This window comes from Parus major, chromosome 11 (genome assembly GCF_001522545.3).
Source record: "Parus major isolate Abel chromosome 11, Parus_major1.1, whole genome shotgun sequence".
NCBI lineage: Eukaryota > Metazoa > Chordata > Aves > Passeriformes > Paridae > Parus > Parus major.
This window is the reverse complement of record NC_031780.1, coordinates 912225-935915: the sequence shown is the minus strand read 5'-3', so window position 1 is coordinate 935915 and position 23691 is coordinate 912225. Positions and strand designations below refer to the sequence as shown.

The 23691-nt window shown below is 64.2% G+C and overlaps 6 protein-coding genes across 14 annotated transcripts in view; 3 read left to right on the top strand and 3 right to left on the bottom strand.

Annotated features, from left to right (window-relative positions):
• The first annotated feature begins 72 nt into the window (after positions 1–72).
• Positions 73–7011, top strand: SNTB2 (syntrophin beta 2). Its single transcript, XM_033517299.1, has 7 exons — positions 73–540; positions 3818–4028; positions 4431–4641; positions 5090–5232; positions 5368–5564; positions 5648–5829; positions 6027–7011. The coding sequence occupies exons 1-7, from the start codon at positions 111–113 to the stop codon at positions 6117–6119; spliced, it is 1467 nt and encodes a 488-aa protein (XP_033373190.1). The 5' UTR covers positions 73–110; the 3' UTR covers positions 6120–7011.
• An 818-nt stretch (positions 7012–7829) lies between these two features.
• On the top strand, positions 7830–11552 carry VPS4A (vacuolar protein sorting 4 homolog A). The gene is made up of 11 exons (XM_015640147.3): positions 7830–7933; positions 8257–8368; positions 8441–8588; positions 8701–8762; positions 9007–9126; positions 9242–9398; positions 9999–10147; positions 10252–10333; positions 10410–10629; positions 10727–10867; positions 11154–11552. The coding sequence occupies exons 1-11, from the start codon at positions 7913–7915 to the stop codon at positions 11253–11255; spliced, it is 1314 nt and encodes a 437-aa protein (XP_015495633.1). The 5' UTR covers positions 7830–7912; the 3' UTR covers positions 11256–11552.
• Positions 11553–11998: 446 nt separating this feature from the next.
• On the bottom strand, positions 11999–16070 carry COG8 (component of oligomeric golgi complex 8). 2 transcript variants are annotated; one of them, XM_033517298.1, is made up of 5 exons: positions 15742–16070; positions 15301–15508; positions 14364–15176; positions 13539–13707; positions 11999–12233 (listed from the first exon to the last, which is right to left on the bottom strand). In XM_033517298.1, exons 1-5 carry the CDS (start codon positions 16053–16055, stop codon positions 12076–12078), a joined length of 1662 nt encoding a protein of 553 aa, XP_033373189.1. In that variant the 5' UTR covers positions 16056–16070; the 3' UTR covers positions 11999–12075. The 2 variants fall into 2 exon arrangements, with proteins under 2 accessions (XP_033373189.1, XP_015495634.1); XM_015640148.3 differs by lacking the exon at positions 11999–12233 and adding an exon at positions 13076–13398.
• A 43-nt stretch (positions 16071–16113) lies between these two features.
• Positions 16114–17404, top strand: NIP7 (nucleolar pre-rRNA processing protein NIP7). The gene is made up of 5 exons (XM_015640153.3): positions 16114–16228; positions 16481–16567; positions 16646–16784; positions 16854–16994; positions 17067–17404. The coding sequence occupies exons 1-5, from the start codon at positions 16173–16175 to the stop codon at positions 17184–17186; spliced, it is 543 nt and encodes a 180-aa protein (XP_015495639.1). The 5' UTR covers positions 16114–16172; the 3' UTR covers positions 17187–17404.
• A 196-nt stretch (positions 17405–17600) lies between these two features.
• On the bottom strand, positions 17601–19586 carry TMED6 (transmembrane p24 trafficking protein 6). Its single transcript, XM_015640149.3, has 4 exons — positions 19338–19586; positions 18546–18672; positions 18239–18390; positions 17601–18098 (listed from the first exon to the last, which is right to left on the bottom strand). The coding sequence occupies exons 1-4, from the start codon at positions 19530–19532 to the stop codon at positions 17874–17876; spliced, it is 699 nt and encodes a 232-aa protein (XP_015495635.1). The 5' UTR covers positions 19533–19586; the 3' UTR covers positions 17601–17873.
• A 714-nt stretch (positions 19587–20300) lies between these two features.
• The window catches only part of TERF2 (telomeric repeat binding factor 2), a 5768-nt gene continuing 2377 nt past the window's right edge, over positions 20301–23691 (bottom strand). For 5 of the 8 annotated variants that reach the window (XM_033517290.1, XM_033517292.1, XM_033517291.1 and 2 more), the window contains exons 7-11: positions 23332–23681; positions 22477–22863; positions 21929–22014; positions 21632–21681; positions 20301–21195 (exon numbers count right to left, since the gene is read on the bottom strand). In XM_033517290.1, the coding sequence (XP_033373181.1) occupies positions 21037–21195; positions 21632–21681; positions 21929–22014; positions 22477–22863; positions 23332–23681 (1032 nt within the window). In that variant the 3' untranslated portion in view covers positions 20301–21036. The remainder of the gene's footprint in view (positions 21196–21631; positions 21682–21928; positions 22015–22476; positions 22864–23331; positions 23682–23691) is intronic. The other 3 variants (XM_033517297.1, XM_033517293.1, XM_033517294.1) reach the window with 3 other exon arrangements.

The following is a 23691-nucleotide window of genomic DNA, read 5'->3' as shown; positions in this document are numbered from 1 at the left end:
CTCAGAGCCTACCGCAGCGCGCCATGCGGGCGGGGGCGTGGCCACAAACCACGCCCTCCCCGCCAGGCCACGCCCCTTCCCCGGTGACCGGCGGCGGCGGCGGCGGCGGCATGGCCGTGTGGACCCGGGCTTGTAAAACGGGGCTGCTGGAGCTGCTCCTGCGGGAACGCTGGGTCCGCGTGTCGGCGGAACTGACCGGGGAAACGCTGAGCTTAACGGCGGAACCGGGAACCGGCGATCCGTCGGTGGTGAACGGCGTGGTTAACGGCAACGCGGAGGCGGCGGCACCCGGTGGCGTGAGGAGGGTGCGGGTGGTGAAAGCGGAGGCGGGAGGGCTCGGGATCAGCATTAAGGGAGGTCGGGAGAATCGGATGCCGGTGCTGATCTCACGGATCTTCCCGGGATTGGCGGCGGAAAGGAGCGGGGCGCTCCGGTTAGGCGACGCCATCCTCGCTGTTAACGGCGTCGATCTCCGCGATGCCACCCACGATCAAGCTGTGCAGGCGCTGAAGAGAGCCGGGAGGGAGGTCATCCTTGAAGGTAACGCCTAAACCCCTTCCTCTTCCCCCGAGTCCCCGGTACGGGCCCCTGGTGCTCGCCTGTCCCCCGCCCTGGTGCTCCCCCGCCGTTACCGGCTCCCACCACAGCTCCCTGCCGCTGTCACCGGACTCCCAGAGCCCCTTTGGGTCCCTTTTCCGGGTGTGGGACGCCACTCCCCACCCCAGTCCTGGTGCGTGTGTGTGCCCCAAGGACCCCAACCCACAGCGGGCCCCCCGGGCACAGGGACTGGGGTGTCCCCCCTGTCGAGCTGTCCCTCTGTGGCAGGATGGGGACCCCTCGCAGCTGGGGACAAGGACAGGACATTTCCAACCTACTGTGTCCCTCCAGGACGGACTTGTGTCCCTCAGAGACAGATCTGGGGACAGATGTGGGGTCCCCCAGGATAGACTTGGTGTCCCCTGGCTGTGGCATCCCCCCGAACAGGTTGTCCCCTATCCCTGGTGACAGAACCCCCAGGCTGGCTGGCTGTCCCCAGGGAGGGCTGTGACTCCGGGCGTTGGTTCAGGGTCTGCTCGGGTCCCTGTGGCAGGCTCGGTGTCCCCGTGGGCCCTGTGCCCGCAGCACGGCTGGATCGGGACTGGCCTGACGGAGCCACCGGCTCCTGCCCGACCTGTTCCCGGCAGCCCGACAAGCTCGGGCAGGACCTGCCCAGCCCGGCGCTGCGGCACGGCGCTTGTGCCACGGGGCACCGCGAGGACACGAGCCCCTGTGCCGTGGGTCAGGGTGGCCGTGCGGTGCTGTGGTGCCACACGCACTGTCCCGGTGTCCCGGCACGTCCATCCTCCGCTGCACGAGGCTGCTCCATGGACACGGTGCCCATTGGGCACAGGGTGCAGGGACGGGTGCTGCCGCTTTGCTGTGTGCTCCTGACACTGTGCTGGGCTCCCCGGTGTGGGCACAGCTGGCACGGGCTGCTTGGGCACGGCTGGTGCTTTGGCGGGGCTGCTCTCGGACACAGCGCGAGTCCCCATGGGACCCTGTGCCTGATTCAGCACGTCCTTCCTCGTGCTGCTCTTGTTTGATCCTGTCCCGCAGGAGCTCCAGCCCCCCAGTCTGTTTGTCCTTTGCTTCCGCCACGGGCACGGGCACCACGGCAGACGCCTCTTCCATTCCTTTCCCTTCCTTTCCCTTCCTTTCCCTTCCTTTCCCTTCCTTTCCCTTCCTTTCCCTTCCTTTCCCTTCCTTTCCTTTCCCTTCCATTCCCTTCTCACTGTAGCTGGGCACTGCTGCTGCCGTGGCTGTGCTGGGACCATCTGGTGATCACCTGGTATCAACGGGCCCTGGAGAGGAGCTGGTGGGGGACACTGGCCGTGCCCCATCCGTCCTCAGCAGCCCTGGAGCTGTGACCACCCTGGCAGGTGCCAGAGCTTCTCCCAGGCTCTGTGCCGGTGTTGGAGGGAGAAGCACCAGCCCCGCACCAGTATCTCCGTGGGGCTTGTGTCACCCATCCTGGGGGCTGGGTTTGGCCTCGGGGCCCACGCCAAGCACCTCCCCGGGCACCCACAGGCCCGTCTGCTGCCCTGGGGGAAGGGAGCCCTTCCGCCCGTGCGGGAAGCTGAGGGCGCCGTGCCGGCCACGGGCACTGCCCGGGGCAGCGTGGTTGTGCTCCCTGCTGGTGCAGGGGGCTCGGCCCGGTGAGGCTGCTGTGCAGCCGTGCAGCCGCCTTCCTGTGGTGGGACAGGCGAGGGGCGCAGGTGACAGCTGGGTTTCCTCTGTGGTGAGCGCGTGGGTGGGGCGGCAGTGGCTGTGCCGGGTGATGGTGGCTGTGCCGGGGCAGCAGTGGCAGTGCTGGTACAGCTGGGTGCCGGTCACCAGCTCGCCAGAAGGAGAAGGGGAGGTTGCAGGTGCCCCCACCCCAGTGCCAGCCACGTGCCTGCTGGCATGAGGTGCTCCATGTCCTGTCTCCACTGAAAACTGGCAGCCAGTTGTGCTTCCCGCACCATGGGCAGACACAGTCCTGGGCACCCACCATTCCCACTCACCACGGGGCACCCACACTCCTCTGGCAGCGCCCTGGCACAGCGCTCAGGCTCCAGTGCTGCCGGCTGCCCAGCTTGGCCTCACACCCTCCCGACTCGGCGGGGGTCAGTGCCTGCACCGCAGGGTCACAGCGCTGTGAGCTGGAACCCCCATGGGCTGAGCTCCCTCCCAGCGCTGGAGGCAGCTGCCCACATCTGGCAAACATCTGCCGAGCGGCCCCGCAGCGGGAGCTGCCGGCCGTGCCGCTGCCCGCAGCGCTGCCTGCCCTGCCCGGCCCGGCAGCGGGATTAGGGGTGCGGGGACAGCGGTAATCCCGGGATCAGCGCGGCGGCAGCTAATATTAACTCGTGTGCTGCCCACAGCAAGGGCAGGCACCTTGTGGCAGCGCTGTGCCTCAGCAGAGCTGTGGGAAGGCACGGGGCTGCGGTCTCCTGCCCACTCCCCATCCCTGCTGTCCCATCCTTGCTCCCCCTTCCTGCTCGGCAGCCCTGCAGTGAAGGATTGGCAGCAGCACAGCCTGGGCCCCACCACCAGTGTTGCTCCCCCTCCAGAGGGCCTGGCCGTGGCATTGTGCCGGCTCCAGGATCCTTTCACCACTTGCTTCCCAATGCAGTGCAGTATTTGCTGTTTTGGTTTGGTTTTCCCTCTCACTGCCCCATCCCTGTCTCCAGCGCGTCCCTCCCTCGGCCTTGGCTGCCGGGGCTTGGCGCGGGCCGGCCGAGAGCCGTGTCCGGGCGGGGGTCCAGGGCTGCTGTCAGCGGGGAGGTGCTGGGGTGGGACAGTCCGGGGGGAGCAGGAGCTGGAGCTGGTGCCTCCTTCCTTCCTTCCCGGCCTGGAGAGGCGCGTGGAGCCGGGATGTCTTGGCTGCACACCCTCCTCCTCGCCCTGCACACCCTCCTCGCTGCCGTCGGGGCGTGAGCGGCAGTGCCGGCTCAGCATCCCAGCAGTGCTGGAAACTTGGCGGGCACAGTCCTGGCTGCTCCGCCAGCGGCAGGGCAGGATGGGACCAGGATGGGCTGCAGCCTGACCTCCTGCCCAGCACCATTGTCCTGTGGCGCCTTCCCCTTCCTACAGCCATGCCGGCAGCGGGACGAGCTGCCAGCACCGTCCTTCACTCGGGACATCCCTGACCCGGACAGGGTGGGACCCCCCAAGACCCTCCAAGCCTTGGTGTGTGAGGGTCACGTCATCCTGTCAGATCAACCCTGGGGCACGGGGCTGTGGTGTGGGGGTGCAGGACCCTCCCCAGGCCTGACTGTGCCCCCACTCCCCCCAGTGAAGTTCATGCGGGAGGTGACCCCCTACATCAAGAAGCCGTCGCTGGTGTCAGACCTGCCGTGGGAGGGGGCGGCCCCGCAGTCCCCCAGCCTGAGTGGCAGCGAGGACTCGGGGTCCCCCCAGCACCAGGGCCCCCGTGACCGCAAGGTGATCCCCCTCAAGATGTGCTTTGCCGCCCGGAACCTCAGCATGCCCGACCTGGAGAACAGGTGAGGGCAGGGGCTGCCGGTGGGTGCTGGTGTGGGAGATCCTGCTCCCCAAAGACCCCCAGGGCAGGATTGGGTCTGCCCACCAGTGCCAGTGTGAGGGTCCCTGCACCCCACAGACACGCTGGGCACAGCAGGGGGCTGCCCTCACTGAGGCCATGACCCCCTGCTTCACCCACTGAGCTGTGGAAGGACCCTCCAGAGGGTTTGGCCAGGGCTATGCCACGTTCCCTCCCAGACCCCTGGCTGCCCCTCTGCCTTAAAATGAGGAGTAAAAGTGCTGGAAAAGATGGAAATGCACAGGGGAAGCCCCAAAGCAGTGCAGCTGGTTTGCTGTGCTGGGCACAGGCAGGGGCTCACTCATGCTGATGTCCCACCCCGGGCCATGTCCCCGTCCCCTCGCAGGCTGATCGAGCTGCACTCGCCGGACAGCCGGAACACGCTGGTGCTGCGGTGCCGGGACACGGCCACGGCCCACGCCTGGTTCAGTGCCCTGCACGCCAACATCACTGCGCTGCTGCCCCAGGTCCTGGCCGAGCTCAATGCCACGCTGGGCTCTGGCAGCCCCACGGCTGGAGGCCGGGAGGTGAAGCACATCGCCTGGCTGGCTGAGCAGGTACACACTGGTGGGATGTGCCGGGGTGCTCCCAGGGACAGCAGTGCCCACGGAATGTGCCCAGGATGCCGGTGGGGCTGTGGATGCAGCCAGAGAGCCCAGCCTGGGCACTGGCTCTGCTGCTCTCCCATCCAGCTGTGCCCCGGTGATGGCAGCATTTCCTGTGCCCTCAGCCCCTATTCCCACTGGGATTTTCCAGATGGAACCGCTCATCACACCCTCCCTATTCCATGATTCCATGCAGCCAGCCCTGGCAGCGTGGTGAGCGGGGCCCCTGGGGGCTGCTCCCAGCTTGGTTTCCCAGGATGGCAGTGGTATGGATGCTGCCTGGCAATGAGGAACCACTGGGCTGGGGTCCATCTGACCACGGGCTCAGGGGTTGGGATCCTGGGCTGTGGTGGGTGCCTGCAGCCCCTGGCCCCCCTGACGGAGCCCCGGTGGCCGGCAGGCGCGCCTGGACGGGGGGCGACAGCAGTGGCGGCCGGTGCTCATGGCAGTGACGGAGAAGGACCTGCTGCTGTACGATGGGATGCCCTGGACCAGGGACGCCTGGGCCTCGCCCTGCCACAGCTACCCGCTGGTGGCCACCAGGTGAGCTGGGGCTGGGCCCCCTCGGGCCGTGCCTCTGCCTCAGAGCAGGGAAGAAACACCAGAACGCTCATAGGGTGACTTGGTGCCGGCACTGCCGTGGCATCCCTGACCCCCATCCGTGCGCTGCCCCTCCAGGCTGGTCCACTCGGGCTCCGGGCGCCGCTCGCCCGCGCTGGGCTCGGATCTGACGTTCGCCACGCGGACGGGCTCTCGCCAGGGCGTGGAGATGCACGTGTTCCGCGTGGAGACCCACCGGGACCTGTCGGCGTGGACGCGCGTCCTGGTGCAGGGCTGCCACGCCGCCGCCGAGCTGATCAAGGAGGTGACTGTGGGTGAGTGCCGCCGTGCTGGGAGCCCCTGGCTCCCCCGTGCTCCCCTCCAGGGCTGCGGGGGCTGACAGCGGCTGTCCCCGCAGGCTGTACTCTGGCTGGGCAGGAGGTCCAGCTCTCCATCCACTACGAGGGCGGGTTCACCATCTCCCGGGACGAGCCGGGCTCCAGCGTCCTCTTCCGCTACCCCTACGAGCGGCTGAAGATGTCTGCAGACGATGGCATCAGGACCCTCTACCTGGATTTTGGGGGCCCCGAGGGGGAGCTGGTGAGGAGTCAGCCAGGCTCACCCCCTGGTTTGGGGGTCTTCCTCCAGGGGACCCCTGCTTGCTCCTGCTTTCCCCCATCCCTGCAACATCCCAGCTCCCAGACCCACCGGGTTTGGCTGATTGGAACCCCCAGCCCTGCAATCCCCAGTGTCTGCAGTGGGGTGTGGGGCTGACACCGCTCTCCATCTCCCCCCAGGCGCTGGACCTGCACTCCTGCCCCAAGCCCATCGTCTTCGTCCTGCACACCTTCCTCTCGGCCAAAGTCACCCGCATGGGGCTGCTGGCATAGGTGTCCCAGCCCCCTCGCCCTGTCACGAACCAGCTGGGGGTCACAGAGGGCCCCCCAACCTCTCCTGCCTCATCGGTGCCTTGCTGGGGCTGGGATTGCTGCCCTGAGACCTGCCAGGAATGTGGCAGGATGGCTGTGGGGGAAAAGCCCCTGTGCCCCACACCAGCACTCCTGGCCCCCCCAGTGCCCTGGGGGTGTCGGGGTACCCACACCAGCTTTAATCCCCCGGGGCTGAAGCCATCACTGATCACCGCCTGTGCCTTGGAGCGGGGCCAGCTCGGCCCCCCCTGCCTGGGGGACCCCTGGTGCCCCCTGCCTTGGGGCTTTCCCCAAAGAGGTCACATTGTCCCCACATGGGACAGGGCTGGGGATGTGGGACCCCCCATTGCTGCATGACAGGGTCTCCACACCCTGCTCAGGGTTGGGGGACACATTTATCTTACAGGGGGCACTCAGGGTGCAAAGGGGATGCTCTGGCCCAGGGTCTTGCTCCCTGGGGCTTGGCCTCCTCCCCATGCCCCAGTGCCCCCCAGCAGTGCCCCCCAAATGTCCCAAAGGCTGAACAAACGCCGTGTCTGCCCGGGGCCGGGCTGCAGGGGCTCCCTGGGGCAGGACACGTAGATTGATGCACTTTTCGCTTTTTGTACTTTCCCTCCCCTTGGGGGCAGCTCCCACACCCTGGGGGCTGGGGGGCCCAGGTGGGGCCAGAGTGTGACCCCCAGGGCTCCCCCCCTCCTGCCGGGACCCCAGTACCCCCCAGCCAAACTCCTGCACGGTTCTCTGCCTCTGGGGGGGCCGTGCTGGCCGGGGGTGCCGTGGGGTGCTGCCCCCCCTCCTTCTATTTTTGTATTCTTTGTAAATCGCTATTTATATCAGATTGCATTTTCCAGGGGCTCCGGGTCTCACTGAGTCTGGTGTGGGGATGGTGGGAGGAATCTCTGGGGAAGCTGGGGAGACTGGGGGGTCTCTAGGGGCGATGGAGGGACTGGGGGCGGTCTCTGGAAGGAATGGGGGGATCTCTGGGGAAGCTGGGGCAGGGCCTCTGTGGGGATTTCTGAAGGGGCTGAGACAACTTTTACAGCAGGGCCAGCGGGGCCGGTTCAGCTGTGGGACAGGTGGGTACAGCAGTGGGCACAGGTCCTGCAGGTGTTTGTTTGTGTGTGCACACAGGTAAATACCATACACATGTGCAGCATGTGTGCAAGTACACACACTGGAGAGTGTACCTGGGCACGCACACACACGTGAACGTGTAACACACACACACAAACACACACAAACTCACAGCAGTATTCACACACACACACAGACACACGGCAATAGTCACACACACACACATAAACACATCAATATTCACACACACACACACAAACACACATAAACACACAGCAGTATTCACACACACACAGACACACATAAACACACGGCCATAGTTACACACACACAGACACCTTCCCGTGTTTTTGGGGCGTTCCCGCGCGCTCGGGGCCCGTGGGGCGGAGCCTCAATGGGCGGGTTGCATAAAATCATACGTCACAACATGACGTCACTCAAAAGGCGTGTTCGGGGGGACCACGCCCCCACCATGGCATGATAATTTTTGGGCGTGATTAAACGCAGCCACGCCCACTGTGGGCGGGTCCCCGCACGCGCGCACCGGGCGGGGGCGTGGCCCCGCCCCTCATCGCGGTTCCGGCGGGGCCGGCAGGGGGCGCGGGGCCGGGCGCAGCCGCAGTCGCTGCCGCCGCCGCCGCCGTCCCGGGGCCGCCGGAGCGGCCGCACCGGGCGATGCGATGACAACGTCCACCCTGCAGGTACCGACTGCGTGTACCGGGACGGGGCTGGGGCTCCGGCCGCGCCCACAGCGCGCCCCCTTCCCGCGGGGTCTCTGCACAGCCCGGCGGACAGGCCTCACCGGGCCCCGGCGCCGTGCCGGCCGGGGGAAGGCCTCACCCGGCCCCGGTGCAGCGCCCCGCTGAGGTCGCCGAGCCCCGCTGGGTCCCGGTGCCGGCGCGGTGGGGAGGGAGGTGGGCGCAGCGGAAGAGCCCCGGTGCGAGCGGGCCCGGGCCGGGCCCTGGCGGTGGGGAGGGGCTGCGCTCCGCCGGGCCCCGGTGCTCACGGCGCTGCCCCCTCGCAGAAAGCCATCGACCTGGTCACCAAAGCCACCGAGGAGGACAAGGCCAAGAACTACGAGGAGGCACTGCGGCTGTACCAGCACGCCGTGGAGTACTTCCTGCACGCCATCAAATGTGAGTCCGGCCGGGGGCTCGGGGGGCTCCGGCGCTCGGGGGGCTCCGGGTGACGCCTGGGGGTCCCTGCAGATGAGGCTCACAGCGACAAGGCCAAGGAGAGCATCCGAGCCAAGTGCATGCAGTACCTGGACCGGGCAGAGAAGCTGAAGGAGTACCTGCGGAGCAAGGACAAGCATGGCAAGAGGCCTGTCAAAGAAGCACAGAATGACAACAAGGGGTGCGTGGGGGACGAGGGCGGCGGGGATCCCCTGTCTGGCTGCGGAGCTGGCAAGACCTTCCTTGCCACACCTGTACCAGTCCTGCTCCTGAACCCTGTTCCTTGTCCCCAGGAGCGACAGTGACAGCGAGGGCGAGAACCCTGAGAAGAAGAAGCTGCAGGAGCAGCTGATGGGTGAGAGGGGCTGTGGTGGGTTCGATCCTCTGGGGTTGAAGAGGATTCACTGACAGCCCTGTTGAGGGGTGGCTGTGGGGAGGGGGACAGGCTGTGGGGCTGGCGCCCAGGGGCGTGTTCCTGTGGCCTGCTCGCCCCAGACAGCTGAGGGGAGGCAGGATTGCGGGTGTGGGTAGGGGCTCTGGCTCTCACTGCTCTCCGTGCCCACTCTGGGGGCCATGTGAGCAGAGTCACACCCTCACAGGTGCCATCATGATGGAGAAGCCCAACGTGCGGTGGAGCGATGTGGCTGGGCTGGAGGGAGCCAAGGAAGCCCTGAAGGAAGCTGTGATCTTGCCCATCAAATTCCCACACCTGTTCACAGGTGAGACCATGGTAGTGGGAGGGGGCTGTGCAGGAGGTGACCCCTCCTCCCTGGGTGACCCCAGCAGGGATCTGGGTGCGGGGATGGGGAGGCCTGACCCTGGTCTCTGCCGCAGGGAAGCGCACGCCCTGGCGTGGGATCCTGCTCTTTGGGCCGCCTGGCACCGGCAAGTCCTACCTGGCCAAGGCTGTGGCCACTGAGGCAAACAACTCCACCTTCTTCTCTGTGTCATCCTCTGACCTGATGTCGAAGTGGCTGGGGGAGAGCGAGAAGTAAGTTGGCAGCAGGGACATGGCCATGTGCCACCAGCACCAGGGAGCCCCAGTAACGGGGATGTTAAAGAATTGGGAGCTGGTGCCTTCAGAGAGTCTGAACAAAGCAATCCCTGGGCCTCTTCCCTCACTGCCTGTGCCCCCCCATCTTTACAGACCTCTTAGTCCAACAGCAACTTGAAGCTGGGGTCTTCTAACACTTAACTGGATTCTGCCTCCTTCTCTTGATTAACTGCTCTCATGCTTCAGCTTGGGGCAGCTTTGGGGCTCTCCAGAGTTGCAGCTCTTACCTGAAGATTTCCCATCTGTCTGCTCAGAATTCATTTACAGCTCACTTCAAGGAGGGCCCACCCTTGCCAGGCTCTGAGCGAGTCATAATTACACTTAACTCTGCATTATTAATTTCTGGTACCCTATAATTAGACTTTAATTGCCAGCAGGGTCCAGGGGAGAGCACAGCCTCTTGAGAGGCCCCACAGCCCCTGATGTGGCACTTCCCTTGCCAGGGTGGGGTTCCCAGGATGGGAGGAACGTGGGGCTGCCATGGTGGTGGTGAGGAGGGTCTCTGAGCAGGGACCCCATCCCCTGCTTTGTTCCCAGGCTGGTGAAGAACCTGTTTGAGCTGGCAAGGCAGCACAAGCCCTCCATCATCTTCATCGACGAGGTGGACTCACTGTGTGGTTCCCGCAACGAGAACGAGAGTGAGGCAGCCCGGCGCATCAAGACTGAGTTCCTGGTGCAGATGCAAGGTGGGTGGGGGCTCGTCCCAGGGATGGGTGGGAGCAGGATGAGGCCGCCACAACCTGGGGATTCAGAGAATCCCTGGAGATTGTTCTGAGCCATCTGCCTGCAGGTGTGGGAAACAGCAGCGATGGGATCCTGGTGCTGGGTGCCACCAACATCCCCTGGGTGCTGGACTCAGCCATCAGGAGAAGGTGAGCCCCACACGCAGCCCCCTGTGCCAGCCCCATAGCAGGCCTGGCATTGGGGCTCACCCCTCGTGCCCCCCAGGTTCGAGAAGAGGATCTACATCCCCTTGCCCGAGGAGATGGCGCGGGCGCAGATGTTCCGGCTGCACCTGGGGAACACCCCGCACTCCCTGACGGACGCCAACATCCAGGAGCTCGCCCGCAAGACCGACGGCTACTCAGGGGCCGACATCAGCATCATCGTGCGGGACGCCCTGATGCAGCCCGTGCGCAAGGTGCAGTCGGCCACGCACTTCAAGAAGGTGAGTGGGGGCTGCCACGGTCCTGGGGAGGGCTGGGCACTGTGGCTGCTGTCCCCCCCACCCCGAGCTCTGTGCCACGTGCCGTGGCTCTGTGCAGGTCTGCGGCCCCTCCCGCACCACCCCCGGTGCCCTCGTGGATGATCTCCTGACGCCGTGCTCGCCCGGTGACCCTGGGGCCATCGAGATGACCTGGATGGAGGTGCCCAGTGACAAGCTGATGGAGCCCACTGTCTGCATGGTAAGCGTCCCCTCCACAGCTTTGGCCCGGCCACTTCCCTGTTCATCCTCCAGGCCAAGGGTCAGGCAGGGCTGTGGCTCCTGGGGGTGGGCAAACCCTCAGTCTACCCCCCTGGAGTCCTGAGTCCCCTGGAGGATGGCTGGTGACAGGAAGGGGCCTTGGCTCTGCCAGGCAGCTCCCAGCTGCAGTCAGTGCTGCTGCCATGGGGCAGAGGTGCCCCACTGCCATGGGGGTCCCTATCCCACGCCCATGGTCTGAGCCCTGTGCCCACCCACCTGTGTTGCAGTCAGACATGCTGCGCTCGCTGGCCACCACCCGCCCCACCGTCAATGTCGAGGATCTCCTCAAAGTGAAGAAATTCACGGAGGACTTTGGACAGGAAGGTTGAGGGGGGCATGGGGGGTGTGGGGTTGGGGCAGCTGCAGGCCCCGCTGTGCCCCCCTCCCCGGCGGTGCCAAACCGACCCGTGCTCGCTCGCTCCTGCCCCATCGCACTGCAGCGCCCGGCAGGCGCGGGGACACGGCCCGGGGGGCTCACACTACGGGGGTGGGTCTGAGCATGGGCGGCCGGGTCCCCCCCTGGCTGCGCTCCACTCTTCTTCCTGCTCTTTTTTTTATTTTTTAACTTAATGCTGCTTTGGGTTCTGTCTTGTTTATATGAAAATAAAAACAATCTGAGAGCTTCAGCCGGTGCCCAGCCACTCCCCAAGGCTCTGCCCTTACCAGGGGGCTCAGCCCAGCCCCCCACCCCCCCAAAATGCAGTGACCCAGGGCCAAGGCCTCTGCCTGTTCCGAGGGGGTAGAGAGGTTCCTCACGCTCCAGCCATCCCAGACAGGGATTTGTGCCTACAGCAGGGGCTGCTTGGATGGAACAGCTGATGACACCCACCCGCCCACACCCCCTGTGCAGTCCCTGGGCTCCCCTCAGCCCTGCTGCTGCCCACACTGTGACCACGAACCCCAAACAAGCCCCAGGGGCCAGGATCCCACTTTGCCTCTCCCCTGCACAGCTTTGGCAGCAGGTTAGGTTGTTCCTAGACCCACAGAGGGATTCCCGGTGCTCGGGGGAGTGTGAGGCAGACCCCGGCTGTCTCCCTGTGCACACCGGTGGGCAGGAAGGGCCGGAGCCACGCTGAGGCCACAGGTCTGTATTGGCTACAATAAAGCTGAGTGGGAGCCCCCAGAGCTGCGCTGGTTCTTTCAGCAGGGTCAGTCCAGCAGCTCCATCCAGCCCACGTTGGTGAAGGTGCGGGGGTCCATGCGGTCGATGTAGAGGATCCCGTCCAGGTGGTCCATCTCATGCTGGACAATCCTGGCAGCCCAGCCCGAGGCCTCCCAGCTCACCGGCACCCCGAGCTCATCCACACCTGTAGCCGGGATAGCAGTGGGTTCGGGGGGTGATTAAGGGGAGAAAAGGGGACCCGTGTGAGTGGGAGGATCTGTGAGAGCAGGGACCGGTGTGTGGTGAGATTTGTGAGAGAATGGTGGGGCCCGGGAGAGAACAGAACCCACCCCAATTGAGGGACCCGTGTGAGCGTTGGGGGACCCGGGAGAGACTGCGGGAAACGGGGAAGAGAAGGGGACCGTGTGAGAGAGGGGCAGGTGCGGTTCCCACCCGGGACAGGGCGGGTCGATCCGTACCGGAGACATGGACGGCCCAGTGCCGCGGGACGTAGGCAGAGAAGCCGTGGATGCTGGCGCAGCCCTCGGGGCCGGTGACGAGGCGGCTGTCGAGGACGCGGAGCGCGGGGTTGACGAGGACGCGGAGTGGGAAGGGCTCGATGCGGTGCGCTTGGCGCAGCGCCGGCGGGTACCGGGCGCAGCGGGCGGGCGGCAGCTCCGCCGCGAACACCCGCAGCGGCACCCCGAGCTGCGGAGCGCTCAGCCCCAGGCACGGCCGGCCCCGCAGCCCTGCCGCCAGCGCCGCCGCCAGCCGCCGCAGCTCGGGGCCGCCCAGCTGCTCCGGGGACACGGCGGCGGCGGCGCCGCGCAGCACCGGCGCTCCCACCTGCACCGGGGCGGCGAACGGCGGCACGGGCGGGCCCAGCACCCGCCGCCGCAGCGCTCGCCAGTAGGAGCGCTCCCGCCGGTCCCACCCCGCCGCGTGTCCGCAGCCGCGGGCCGAGAGCGGCGGGGCCGAGAGCGGCGGGACCCGGAGCAGCGGGGCCCGTCCCGGCAGGGCCCGTCCCGCCGCCCGCCCCAGCGCCGCCGCCATGGCGCACCGCGTGCGCGCGCACCCCGCCGCCACCGCGCCCCCTGGCGGCCCCTCCGGGGAACACGGGCGGGCCCCGCAGCGGCCCCGTTACCCCGTGGCCACCGCGGCACCCGGCAGCGCAGCAGCGTCCCCGGAGGGGCTCTCCGGGGGCTCGGAGGGCACGGCCGCGTGTTCCCCCTCCGGGTCCGGGGTGGTCTCCGGGGACGGCTTCTCCTCGCCCAGTGCCGGTGGAAGGAGGAAAGCCAGCGGCTCCCTGAGCGCGGCCACGTCGATGCGGCCCAGGCGGCCGAAACGCTGCAGCTGCGTGGGGGGAACACCTTGGGGATGGGGAGAGAGGGGTCAGGGGGTCTGCGGGCAACGAGACCCCAGGAGGGGGCGAGAGCAGGGCAGGGCCCGCTCAGTGCCAGGGAGAAGCGTGTCCTTCCCCTGCAACGAAAAACAAACCCTGAGATCTCACCCAGTGCCTGTGCGATCTGTGCTGGAGGGAAAAGCACCTGGAGGCAGCGGTTCAGGTAGGGCAGCAGGTCCTCCAGGAAGGCTGTGCAAAACTGGGTAAAAAGCTCCTGCTCCCGCCCGCTGAAAGCTGCCTCCTCAGCACGGTGGAAGGCCAGGATGGTTTTGGTCACCTAGGGAAAGAGAGAGGCAGATGGGTCACCTGATGACAGCCACGCGCCCAGGTGGGAAAGGAGGCCAATGGCACTTGTTTTGTACCAGCAACAGTGTGGCCACAGGCCCAGGGCTCTGCCCATCTTCCAGTGCTGGGCATTGGAGACACCACACCTGGAATCTTGGTGTCAGTTCTGGGACACTCTGAGATAAGCATTGAGGGGCTGGAGTGTGTCCAGGGAAGGGAACGGAGCTGGAGAAGGAGCTTAAGCACAAGGAGCAGCCAGGGGGGCTCAGCTTGGAGAAAAGGAGGCTTGAGGGAGACCTTACTGCTCTCCACTACTCCCTGGCAGGAGGGGCAGCCAGGGCGAGGCTGGGCTCTGATCCCAAAGAACAAAGGACAAGACAACAACAGCCTCAAGTTGTGCCACGGGAAGTTGGATATTAAGAAAATTTCTTCATGGAAAGAACTGTCCAGTCCTGGCACTGGGCAGTGTTGGAATCCCCATCCCTGAAGAAATGTAACAGCTGTGGGGACGTGGCACTTGAGGACATGGGGTAGGAGTGGCCTTGGCAGTGCTGGGGGAGCGGTTGGACTGGAGGATCCCAACGCACTCAGAACAAACCTGCCCCATGGTCTCGCAGGACAAGTCCCAGCTTCATCCCCTGGACTCACCTCACCGAGGGCACTGTCCAGGCAGGCTGTGACGTCCTGTGCCAGGGCGATGGGGCAGCAGAGCCGCAGGTCATTGAAAGCAACGAGGAGCCCGTTGAGGAAGCAGGCAAGGGGTGGGAAGTCCAGCAGGACCATGGGGGGCTGCAGCGTGCCAGGCTGGGCTGTGGGAACCGGCACTCCTGCACCGCCCCCCAGCACGGCTGGCGCCGAGATCAGCGTGTAGGAATTCATCTCCTCCCGGAATTTCTCCACCGCCTCCTCCACCGCCTTCCTGAAAGCCTCGGCAGCCACGCGCTGGAAGAGGGGGGCCAGCTGCCCACGGAAATCCACGCCCACCCTGCTGAAGGACAGCCCGAAGTACATGCACTGCCCCAGCAGCGAGTCCAGCCGGCCGCCCACCCCGCGCTCCAGGTCGCGCTGCAGCGTCCGCAGGAACTCGGAGACCTTCTGCAGCACCCAGCCGTGGAAGATGGCCCCCTCGCCGGGCGCCTCGGCCGGCACCAGCGGCTCCTCGTCAGAGAAGATGGCGCGGTACTGGGTGACGATGTCGAACAGGTGCACGCGGCAGGCCTCGATGGTCTTGGTGATGTGCACGTAGGGGTCGTGGTCGGGGATGGAGGCCTGGATGGAGCGCAGCCAGGCATCCCGCGCCTGCAGGAACTTGACGCGCAGCTCGGCCTCGGTGAGCACGTCCATGCGGCGCAGGAAGCCGATGACGCGCAGGCAGGCGGGCAGAGGGATGTTGGTGCGCAGCTGCTGGATGAGCTGGTTCAGCATCAGCTGGGCTGACTGGCGCACCTCCTCCACGATGCCCTGGGGAACAGAGAGCCCTCGTTCAGCGCGGGCTTCACCCAGGTCAGCACAGGGCGCTCCTGGATCCCAGGGTGGGACAACGCGGGGCTCACCTCAGTAACGGGGTGAAGGGTGCAGGGCTCACCTGGATAACGGGGATGCTGCTGTGCTTCCTCTCCAGCCTGCGCACGTAGGCCGTGAGCTCCAGCGCCTCCTCGTAGTAGCCATTACGGACACAGGTGTCCATGAGCTGCGGGATCTCCAGGATCTCCAGGATCTCCGTGTGCCGGTTCAGGGTCAGGCTGTTCATGCGCCGGCTGCAGGCGATGGCCTCGGCATCGCGCATGAAGGTCCTGCGGGGCCGGGATGGCATCAGCAGCCGAGCCCTCCCCGCCGCGGCTGGCTCCGGGGACCCTTCCCCCAGCCCCGGCCGCTCCCGGCGCTGCCTCCTGCCCGGCCTCAGCCGGCCCGGCCCTTAGTGGGCTCAGCCCTGGGACCTCTCGCTGCCCAGCCCGGTCCATCCCGAGCCCATCCTGCCCCGTTCCCACCCGCGCCTTGCCCGCCGCTCCCGGTGCCCGTCCCGCACCGGCAGGCGTCCTGCAGCGCGGGCAGCCGCTCCAGCAGGCTGCCGAGCCGGCTCTCGATGCCGCCGAACCCGCGGCCGGCGCGGCCGGTGCACTCGGCGGAGCGGATGAAAGCTCGGTAGTGCTCGAAGGCGAGGCGGCGAGTCTCGGCCCCGACCCGCGCCCGCTCCGCCGCCAACCGCGCCGGCTCCCGGCCCAGCTCCGCCAGCCCCAGCCCCGCCAGCTCCGACACATAAGCGGCGAGCTCGGGGCCGCCGGGCGCCGCCGGGCCGCGCAGCCAGGCCAGCAGCCGCGCCTCCTCCGCCGCCGCCGCCATCGCCGGGGCCGCCGCGTCACCTCCGGGCCCGCCGGTTCCTGCTCCGTCACTTCCGCTACCGCCGGTTCCGGCTCCGTCACATCCGGTCCCGGTGGCCCCGCGTGCGCGGCGCGGGAGATGCGGCCGCTCACGGAGGCGGAGACGCGGGCGGTGTTCGAGAAGCTCGGGAAATAGTGAGAGGCCGGGACCGGGGGATCGTGAGGACTGGGCCGGCGAGATGCCGGGAATCGGGCACGGGGACACGACGGCGACCGGGAGGAATGGGCACCGGGGACAGGGCGGGACCGGGCATGGAGAAGGGATGGGCACCGGGAGGGCTGCACGGGCGGGATCGGGGGGAGCGGGGAGTCCAGGGGTGGTGTCACCGGGGACCGGACGGGGCCCCGGAGGTGGCGGGGCCGGGCTCACGGGGTGCGGCCCCGCAGTATCGGGGAGAACATCCAGCTGCTGGTGGACCGGCCCGATGGCACCTACTGCTTCCGCCTGCACCGGGACCGCGTGTACTACCTGAGGTGAGGCCGGGCGGCGCGGGGAGCGGGCGGCCCGCGGCGCGGGGCCCGGCCCAGCGCTGCCTTGCTCCCCTCCCGCAGTGAGAAGCTGCTGAAGCTGGCGGCCAGCATCCCCCGGGAGAGCCTGGTGGCACCGGGCACCTGCTTCGGCAAGTTCACCAAGTCCCAGAAGTTCCGGCTCAGCGTCACGGCCCTGGATTTCCTGGCGCCCTACGCCAAGGTGGGTGCCGGCCTGCAGCGGCCCCGTGGCGGCCCCGCGGCCCCTCACGGCTCTGCCCCTCTCTCGCAGTACAAGGTGTGGGTGAAGCCGGGCTCCGAGCAGTCCTTCCTCTACGGGAACCACGTGCTGAAGTCGGGGCTGGGCCGCATCACGGAGAGCACGGCGCAGTACCAGGGTGTCGTGGTGTATTCCATGGCCGACGTGCCGCTGGTGAGCGCCTGGCCGGGGCTGAGGGGGGAACGCGAGGTGGACGACCTCCCTCACCTCCCCTTTGTCCCCCAGGGCTTCGGGGTGGCTGCCAGGTCCACGCAGGAGTGCCGGAAGGTCGACCCTTTGGCCATCGTGGTGTTCCACCAGGCCGACGTCGGGGAGTACGTGCGGAACGAGGACACGCTGACATAAGGGACCCTCGGGGACCCCGGGGACCCTCATGCTCTGTGAGTGTTCCGGGGTTGAACGGACGTTGTCCTGCACCGTGGGTGCGGGAAGCCCACCTGGAATGGGATGGAGATGTGGGGAGCTGCCAGCACAGAGCCCCAGGGCCCTCAGGGGGCTGCTGCCGGCACAGGAGGAGGGGACCTGTCCCCAGCCCTGTCACATAAAGCCTGTTCCTTTTTTCAGTGCCTGTTTTCTGGTGTGGAGGCCCAGGAGGAATCAGTCCTCACCCCTCCTGGGGGGAATGTGACACACTGGGGTGTGTGTGGGGGGACTGATGAGATTGGGGGGAACCTCAGAGGCTGAGGATGAGCTTCAGGAAGGAGGGAGGGAGGGAGAGGGCCCAGCAGTGTTTAGGCTCACAGAGACTGGATAGCAGCAGCAGGCAGCAGTCGCTCCCCAGACTTTGCCAGGGGTTCTTTTATTGTGAGTGTGGTAGAAAAAGCCCATTAAGACATAGAAACGTGACAAAGCCACACAGAACTCAGGTGACAGCGTGACCTTTGACTTTTCTCGGGATGGTGTCAGGGCTAGAAATGAGGCAGGAGCAGGGGGAACCCTGCAGCCTCCTCCTGGAAGCAGGATCCAGCATTTCCTCTGACTCTGAGGTGGGACAGCGGCAGGCAGGCTCTGCAGGGTGGTCCCTGCCCTGTTCTAGCACTTGTGGCTGCCCGAGGTTTGCGTGTGGAAGAGGCGCTTGAGGAAGCAGAGCTGCAGCACCCCGGAGAGGACAATGACACAGCTCTGGGCCAGGGACCACCAGTTGACATAGTTGTAGTTGGACTCCAGGAGGAAGGAGTCGGCCCCTTTCCGCATCCGGGCGAAGTTGTAGAAGCGCCACATGTGGAATGTGTGGATCTGCAGCCTCTGGATGCTCACCTGCAGGAGAGGCAGGGCCGCACTCAGAGCTGCCCGTGGGGCTCAGTGCTGAGCTCAGCCTGAGCAAATGTTCGGTGTCCTGGGCAGGACATGGCCATTCCTGCTGTGCTGGGGCACCCTGTGGGCTCCCTGACCCTCACCCCAATTGCCTCCAGGGTGTCGTTCAGCTCCTTCCTCTCTGCTGGCTGCTCGTGTTCCATGTTGAAGTCGTCGTAGTACACACCAAAGTTGAGATAGACCTGCATGAGGCCGAAGTGGTTTTGCTGGTTGTCCAGGCAGAGCTGGTAGAAACCTGCAGAGGGAAGGGGGTTGTTGGTCTCTGGGTGGAAGGACAGCAGGCAGACACATCCTGAGGGCTCGAGCCTCATCCTCCCCTGGCAGGAGCAATGGGCAGTCGGGGAAGCCCTGGCCAGGCAGGCTCAGAGCTGCTGCAGGAACTGGGGGAACCTGTGTCCTTGGTGAGGAAGTTGATCTGTCCTCGCACGTCCTGGGACACTCCAAGCTGGAAGCCATTGGGATCACTGGCTGTGACCAGGATGTTCCTGCTGTTGCCAATCCCCGTTGCCCGCTGGACCTGGAGGCAGGGAACACGTGAGGGGAATTTGTGGGTCACTGTCGGGGAGGGAGCTGTGCCAAGCCCTGGGGACGTGTTGCTGTGGGGCTGCCAAGCACAGAGCCAGGGGGAAGCTGCCACTGCCAGGCACAGCTATGTCCTGGCTTTCCTTCAGCCAGCCCAGTGTAAACAGGAGATGAAAGGGCTGGAGTTTCCCTGTGGGAAGGGGACAGAGCTCAGGAACAGGCTGTGCCAGGACCTTCAGCTGTGCCACAGCCCCTGGCCAGGCAGCGGAGGGCAGAGTTTCCAACAATGCCGGAGCTCCCAGCACCTCTTCATGGGTTTAAACCAGGCTGTTTAAAAATTGATGGTGGATAGGGATTAGGTTATATTGGGAAGATACTGTTCCCTGGGAGGGAGGTGAGGCCCTGGCTCAGGGTGCCCAGAGAAGCTGTGGCTGCCCTGTCACTGCAAGTGTCACCTCTCAGGCTGCACAGGGCTTGGAGCAACCTGGGATAGTGGAGGGTGTCCCTGTCCCTGTCCCTGCAGGGGCTGGAAGGAAATGAGTCTAAGATCCCTCCAACACAAACACTTCCACAACGCTGCTTTAGAAAGGCACATGCCACGTGCCACAGGAGCAGCAGGATCCAGCACAGCCATTCCCAGGACACGTCCCCAGCACTCACCTCGTAGCTGAAGAAGAAGTTGCCGCCCTGGTGTGAGAACTGCCAGAAACATTCCACGGTGCCGGCAGGGACGACGACGGCGAAGTCGTAGCGATCGGCGCCGCGGAACAACGGCTCCTGGCTGGAGCCACTCAGGGGCTCTGTCCTGGGGCAGCCAGCGGGGCCCAGCAGTGCCAGGAGCAGCAGCAGCAGCATCCTCCTGCTTCCCTGGGCTCCAGAACTCGCTCCCCGGGCAGGGCAGTGCGGGACGGGGCACGGGGGGTAATCAATCATTAACCACACTGCCAGGCAGCCAGGGCTCCGGGGAGCCTGCAGCTCGGACACCCTGTGCCCTCAGGGGAACCTGCAGCTCAGACACCCTGTGCCCTCAGGGATGAAGGAACCTGCAGCTTGGACACCCTGTGCCCTCAGGGATTGAGGGGAACCTGCAGCTCGGACACCCTGTGCCCTCAGGGCAGGAGCCTGCCATGGACAGGGCAGGAGCAGGACACAGCTCCTGCCAGCAGGGCACCAACGACTGGCATTGCCTTGCCATGGCCGGTAGTGGCCCACAGCCCTGACCTGGTGCTCCTGCTGCCCCCTGGGCTCCCCAGGGAAAGGATCGACAGAAGGGGAGGAAAATGCACGGCCAGGGGACAGCAGCACCTGCAGCTGAAGGACAAAGGGGGAAGCAGCTGTTCCTAGACAAGACTTCTCCCAGCCCTGGCTTTGCTGGAAGGCAGCCAAGAGAAACTTAGAAACTAAGTTTAGAAAGTGCCCCTTTATCAGCCCTGAACTTTTCCCACAGGAATCTATTCCAGAAGCTCCCGTTTCCCATTTACACTGGCATGTCACAGCTCCAGGGCAGTGCTGCTCCTGACCCAACACTCCCAGAGGGGAAGGGAAAGCCCCACGTTCCTGGGGCAGCCCTTGTCCCTCTGCTGCATTTCCACCCACGAGGTAGAAATCACACTTTCACAACTCTTGCTATTAGACAAGAACTTTATTTTACAAATGACAGTTCCAGCTTTGGCACTCGAAGGCAGGAACATGTGGCAGCCTTGGAGTTCAGACACAGCAAGGATATTACCAGGAAAAGTGCAAAGAAAACATGACCAAAGTCAGACACATCTGAAATTTTTAGCTTGGGAACAAACAGTTCCAGGTACTGAAACACAAAGTAATTGGCTTTCTAAAGCCTCACAGCTGGAAGGGAGGAATTGCTCCCCACAGATCAGTAATTTACAAAGCAGAAATTAATGGGGGAAAAAAAAATAAAAATCCCAAGTACCTGGATCTCTTCCCCACAGAAGCTCAGGATTCAGTGCTGCCTCTTTCACAAGGGAGTGGTGGCAAACATGAAACAAGTGATTCACAGAACAGACAACACAAAATTCCACCTCTGAGATCACCCTGCTATCACACCTGAGCAGAGCAAACACCTGGGATTCATTCCCGAGTCTGCAGTGGTCAGGTGGACAAGGAAGTCTCAATCCAGGCGGTTCTAAATTTATGTAGAGAGGCATCAGAGCCCCTGCCACCTGCAGCACACTGATCTTTGCAGACACAGCTGGAGCACAAGGCTCCCGGGTTCCTGGCAGTCATGGTTTTGGTGTCAGAGAGGCAGCCCACACTGGCACAGACAGCTTTCTGGTCCAGCTTCCAAACAACAAACATAGGTCCAAAAAAAAAGAAAAAGGATCTCCCGTGGCTCCCAGCTTCAGAGGATTCCCAGTTTCTTCATGGTCCGCCAGCGGTCCTTGATCATCACTGGGGTGCGGTTCTCGAAGGGGTACTTGAGGCAAATGGCTTTCCACCTCCCTTCTCCGTACTTCTTCACCCCTTCCTTGATCCACTCGCTCTCCTGCATGGTCCATTTCTGCAAAGAGCAAGGAAGCAGCTGCAGGGAGGAGCTGCACAGCAGAGAGCCTACTGCAGTTCCTTCCCTCATCACCCGTGCCAGGAACGGCAGGGAAGGCAGACAGGTCCTGGCAGCTGCACACAACACTCCAGCACTGCAGATGTGGTGCAGCAGCTGCCTTCTTATGGGTCAGGAGGAGCGTTCCTGGTGGCACCAAAGTGGGACCTGCTCCTGGTTAGCAGCTGCCAGACGTGTGTCCCTCACCTGAACAAGACTCTGAGCACTCCAGCATGAGGGGAACTCGGCAAACCTTGCTCTGAGCCATCAAGACAAAGGGAACTGAGGCACTTTCCCAGTGCCCTGCAGGACACAGCTCCAGCCTGTTTTACCATGGAGACTGTAGGGACACTGCCCCGCTGCAGGGCCTGCTGGAAGCACCTAAGGCTCCACATACCTGTTTCTTGGAGCTGGAGTTCTTGGAGACACTGCTTTTCTCAAGTAATGCTGGAAAACAAGGGAGAGAGTTACATTTCCCATAATTTGGGAGGTACAGACTTCCTTAAGAGGCTGCCTTGGGCTTAACTGCTGAGCTGTGCAGTCAGAGCACCCTGTGACAGGCAATACACCCCAATTCCTTTATCCCAGCTTTTCCACAGGATTCGGATTTCAAAGCAGGAAGCAGCAAGACCCCTGTGGGTGACCCCCATGGCAGGATCAGCACAGGTAGTCCCTGCCAGGGGAATTCTCATACCTGCATTTGCAAAAAGCTCATCCTCGTCACTCCAGCTGTCCTTCTCCTCCGTGCCACAGGAGCTGTTCCACCTTGCTTGGAGGGACCTGAAATTAGGTGAGGGTTTACTTTGGCTACTGGCCCAGGAAAAGGATTTTTGGGGAGCAGGTTGCAAGGCCACCAAGCAAGCAGGGCCAGCCTCTGGACACTGTATTTCTCATGAGGTGGGAAGAAAGAGAAGGATGCTCCTACAGACTCTGGCCAGTGATGCTGAAGCTGGGAGAAGTGTGGAAAACCAGGCATTACTTGTACTGGAATCACCTGCCAGGACTAGCTGCAGCACCTCACTATCAGCAGGACCTGGTAATTTTCTCCTGTCCATTAACCCATAATTAAATTTAAAGCCAGACATATGGACAAGAGAGAGTTTGCTGTGCCCAGTTCCACGTGGGAATGAGGTCAGCACTCCTCTTGGGACACACAGGGCACAGGTTTGGTGCTCAGGCTACCAACATCAGCAAGACAGGATGGGGCAGAGCAGACAATAGCACACGAGAGGGGCTTCATACTTCTCACTCGGGGCAGACAAGGGCTCATCAGGCAATTTCAGAGGAGGTTTGGAAGCGGAAGAGACCACGTGCTCCTGGGAGGAGTCGGGGCACTCGCTCGACTTGCTGGATGAGCCGTCCAAATCCACGATCAGATTGCTTATGCTGAACAAGTTTTTGATCTTATGGGGTATTTCAGGAGGCTCTGAGGTCTCAGAAGCTTGATTCTCCGCTTCTCTGCATCTCTTGGTTCTGTGGGATACAGAAGGAGACAGTTGCTTGGGGGAAGGCAAGTCTGTTTCGTCCAGTTTGTTGAAAAGGGCGTCCGAGTCCCTGGAGTTTGACAGGATCTTGAAAGCTTCTCTCAGAACAGAAATCCCGTATGAGGTTACAGCTCCGGGGGGCTGCCTATAAAATAAACACAACCAAGCGGCTTGTGGGGAAAGCGCTGAGGGAGCTCTGCTGCCCCGACATCCAGCCATCCCCTCCACGGGCACCCCCAGCTCCTGCCCCGCAGTGCAGACCTGCAGCAGAGGGCACTCCCAAGCCTGCAGTCCTCCCTCCCAAACGGCACAGTGCCCCGGGAAGCAGGGATGGACAGCACACATTCAGGCTCCACTGCCTCCTGCTGTTCCCACCTGCTCCACCAGAGCAGCCACCGCCCCCTCCCTGCTCACAGCAGCACCTCCTGTCAGCAACTGGACCAAACCACCACAACACCTTTCCCGGGGTCCAGAGTCCTGCACCAACACCTTTGGGCTGGCCTGGGCAGGCATTTGGGGAATTAGGAGCTGCCTGGACACAGGGGATTACCCCTTGGAAGAGAACTTGTGGCCACACTGCATCCACAGCCTAAGGCCAGACTCCTCTGCCCACCTTTGTGATTCCTTGGTGGACACTCTGGGGAGTTCTGGGGTTGCTGCTGCTGGTTCTTTAGCTATTTCCATAGGCTCTGGAGTGCCCTGCAGGATGTCATATGCTGCTGTTAAATGTTCGGGTGTTGCTGCTGGGTCACTGACTACTTCCATAGGTTCCACAGTTGCTGCAGGACCATTGGCTTCTGCCATCATCTCTGGAGCTGCCGTGGGACCAGCTGCCCTTTCTGCAGGCCTGGCAGCTCCCTGCAGGTCTTCTGTTGCCCTTGCAAGCTCTGGAGCTCTGGCTGGGTCCTCTGCCCTTCCCGAGGCCTCTGGAGCTCTGGCTGGGCCCTCTGCCCTTCCCGAGGCCTCTGGAGCT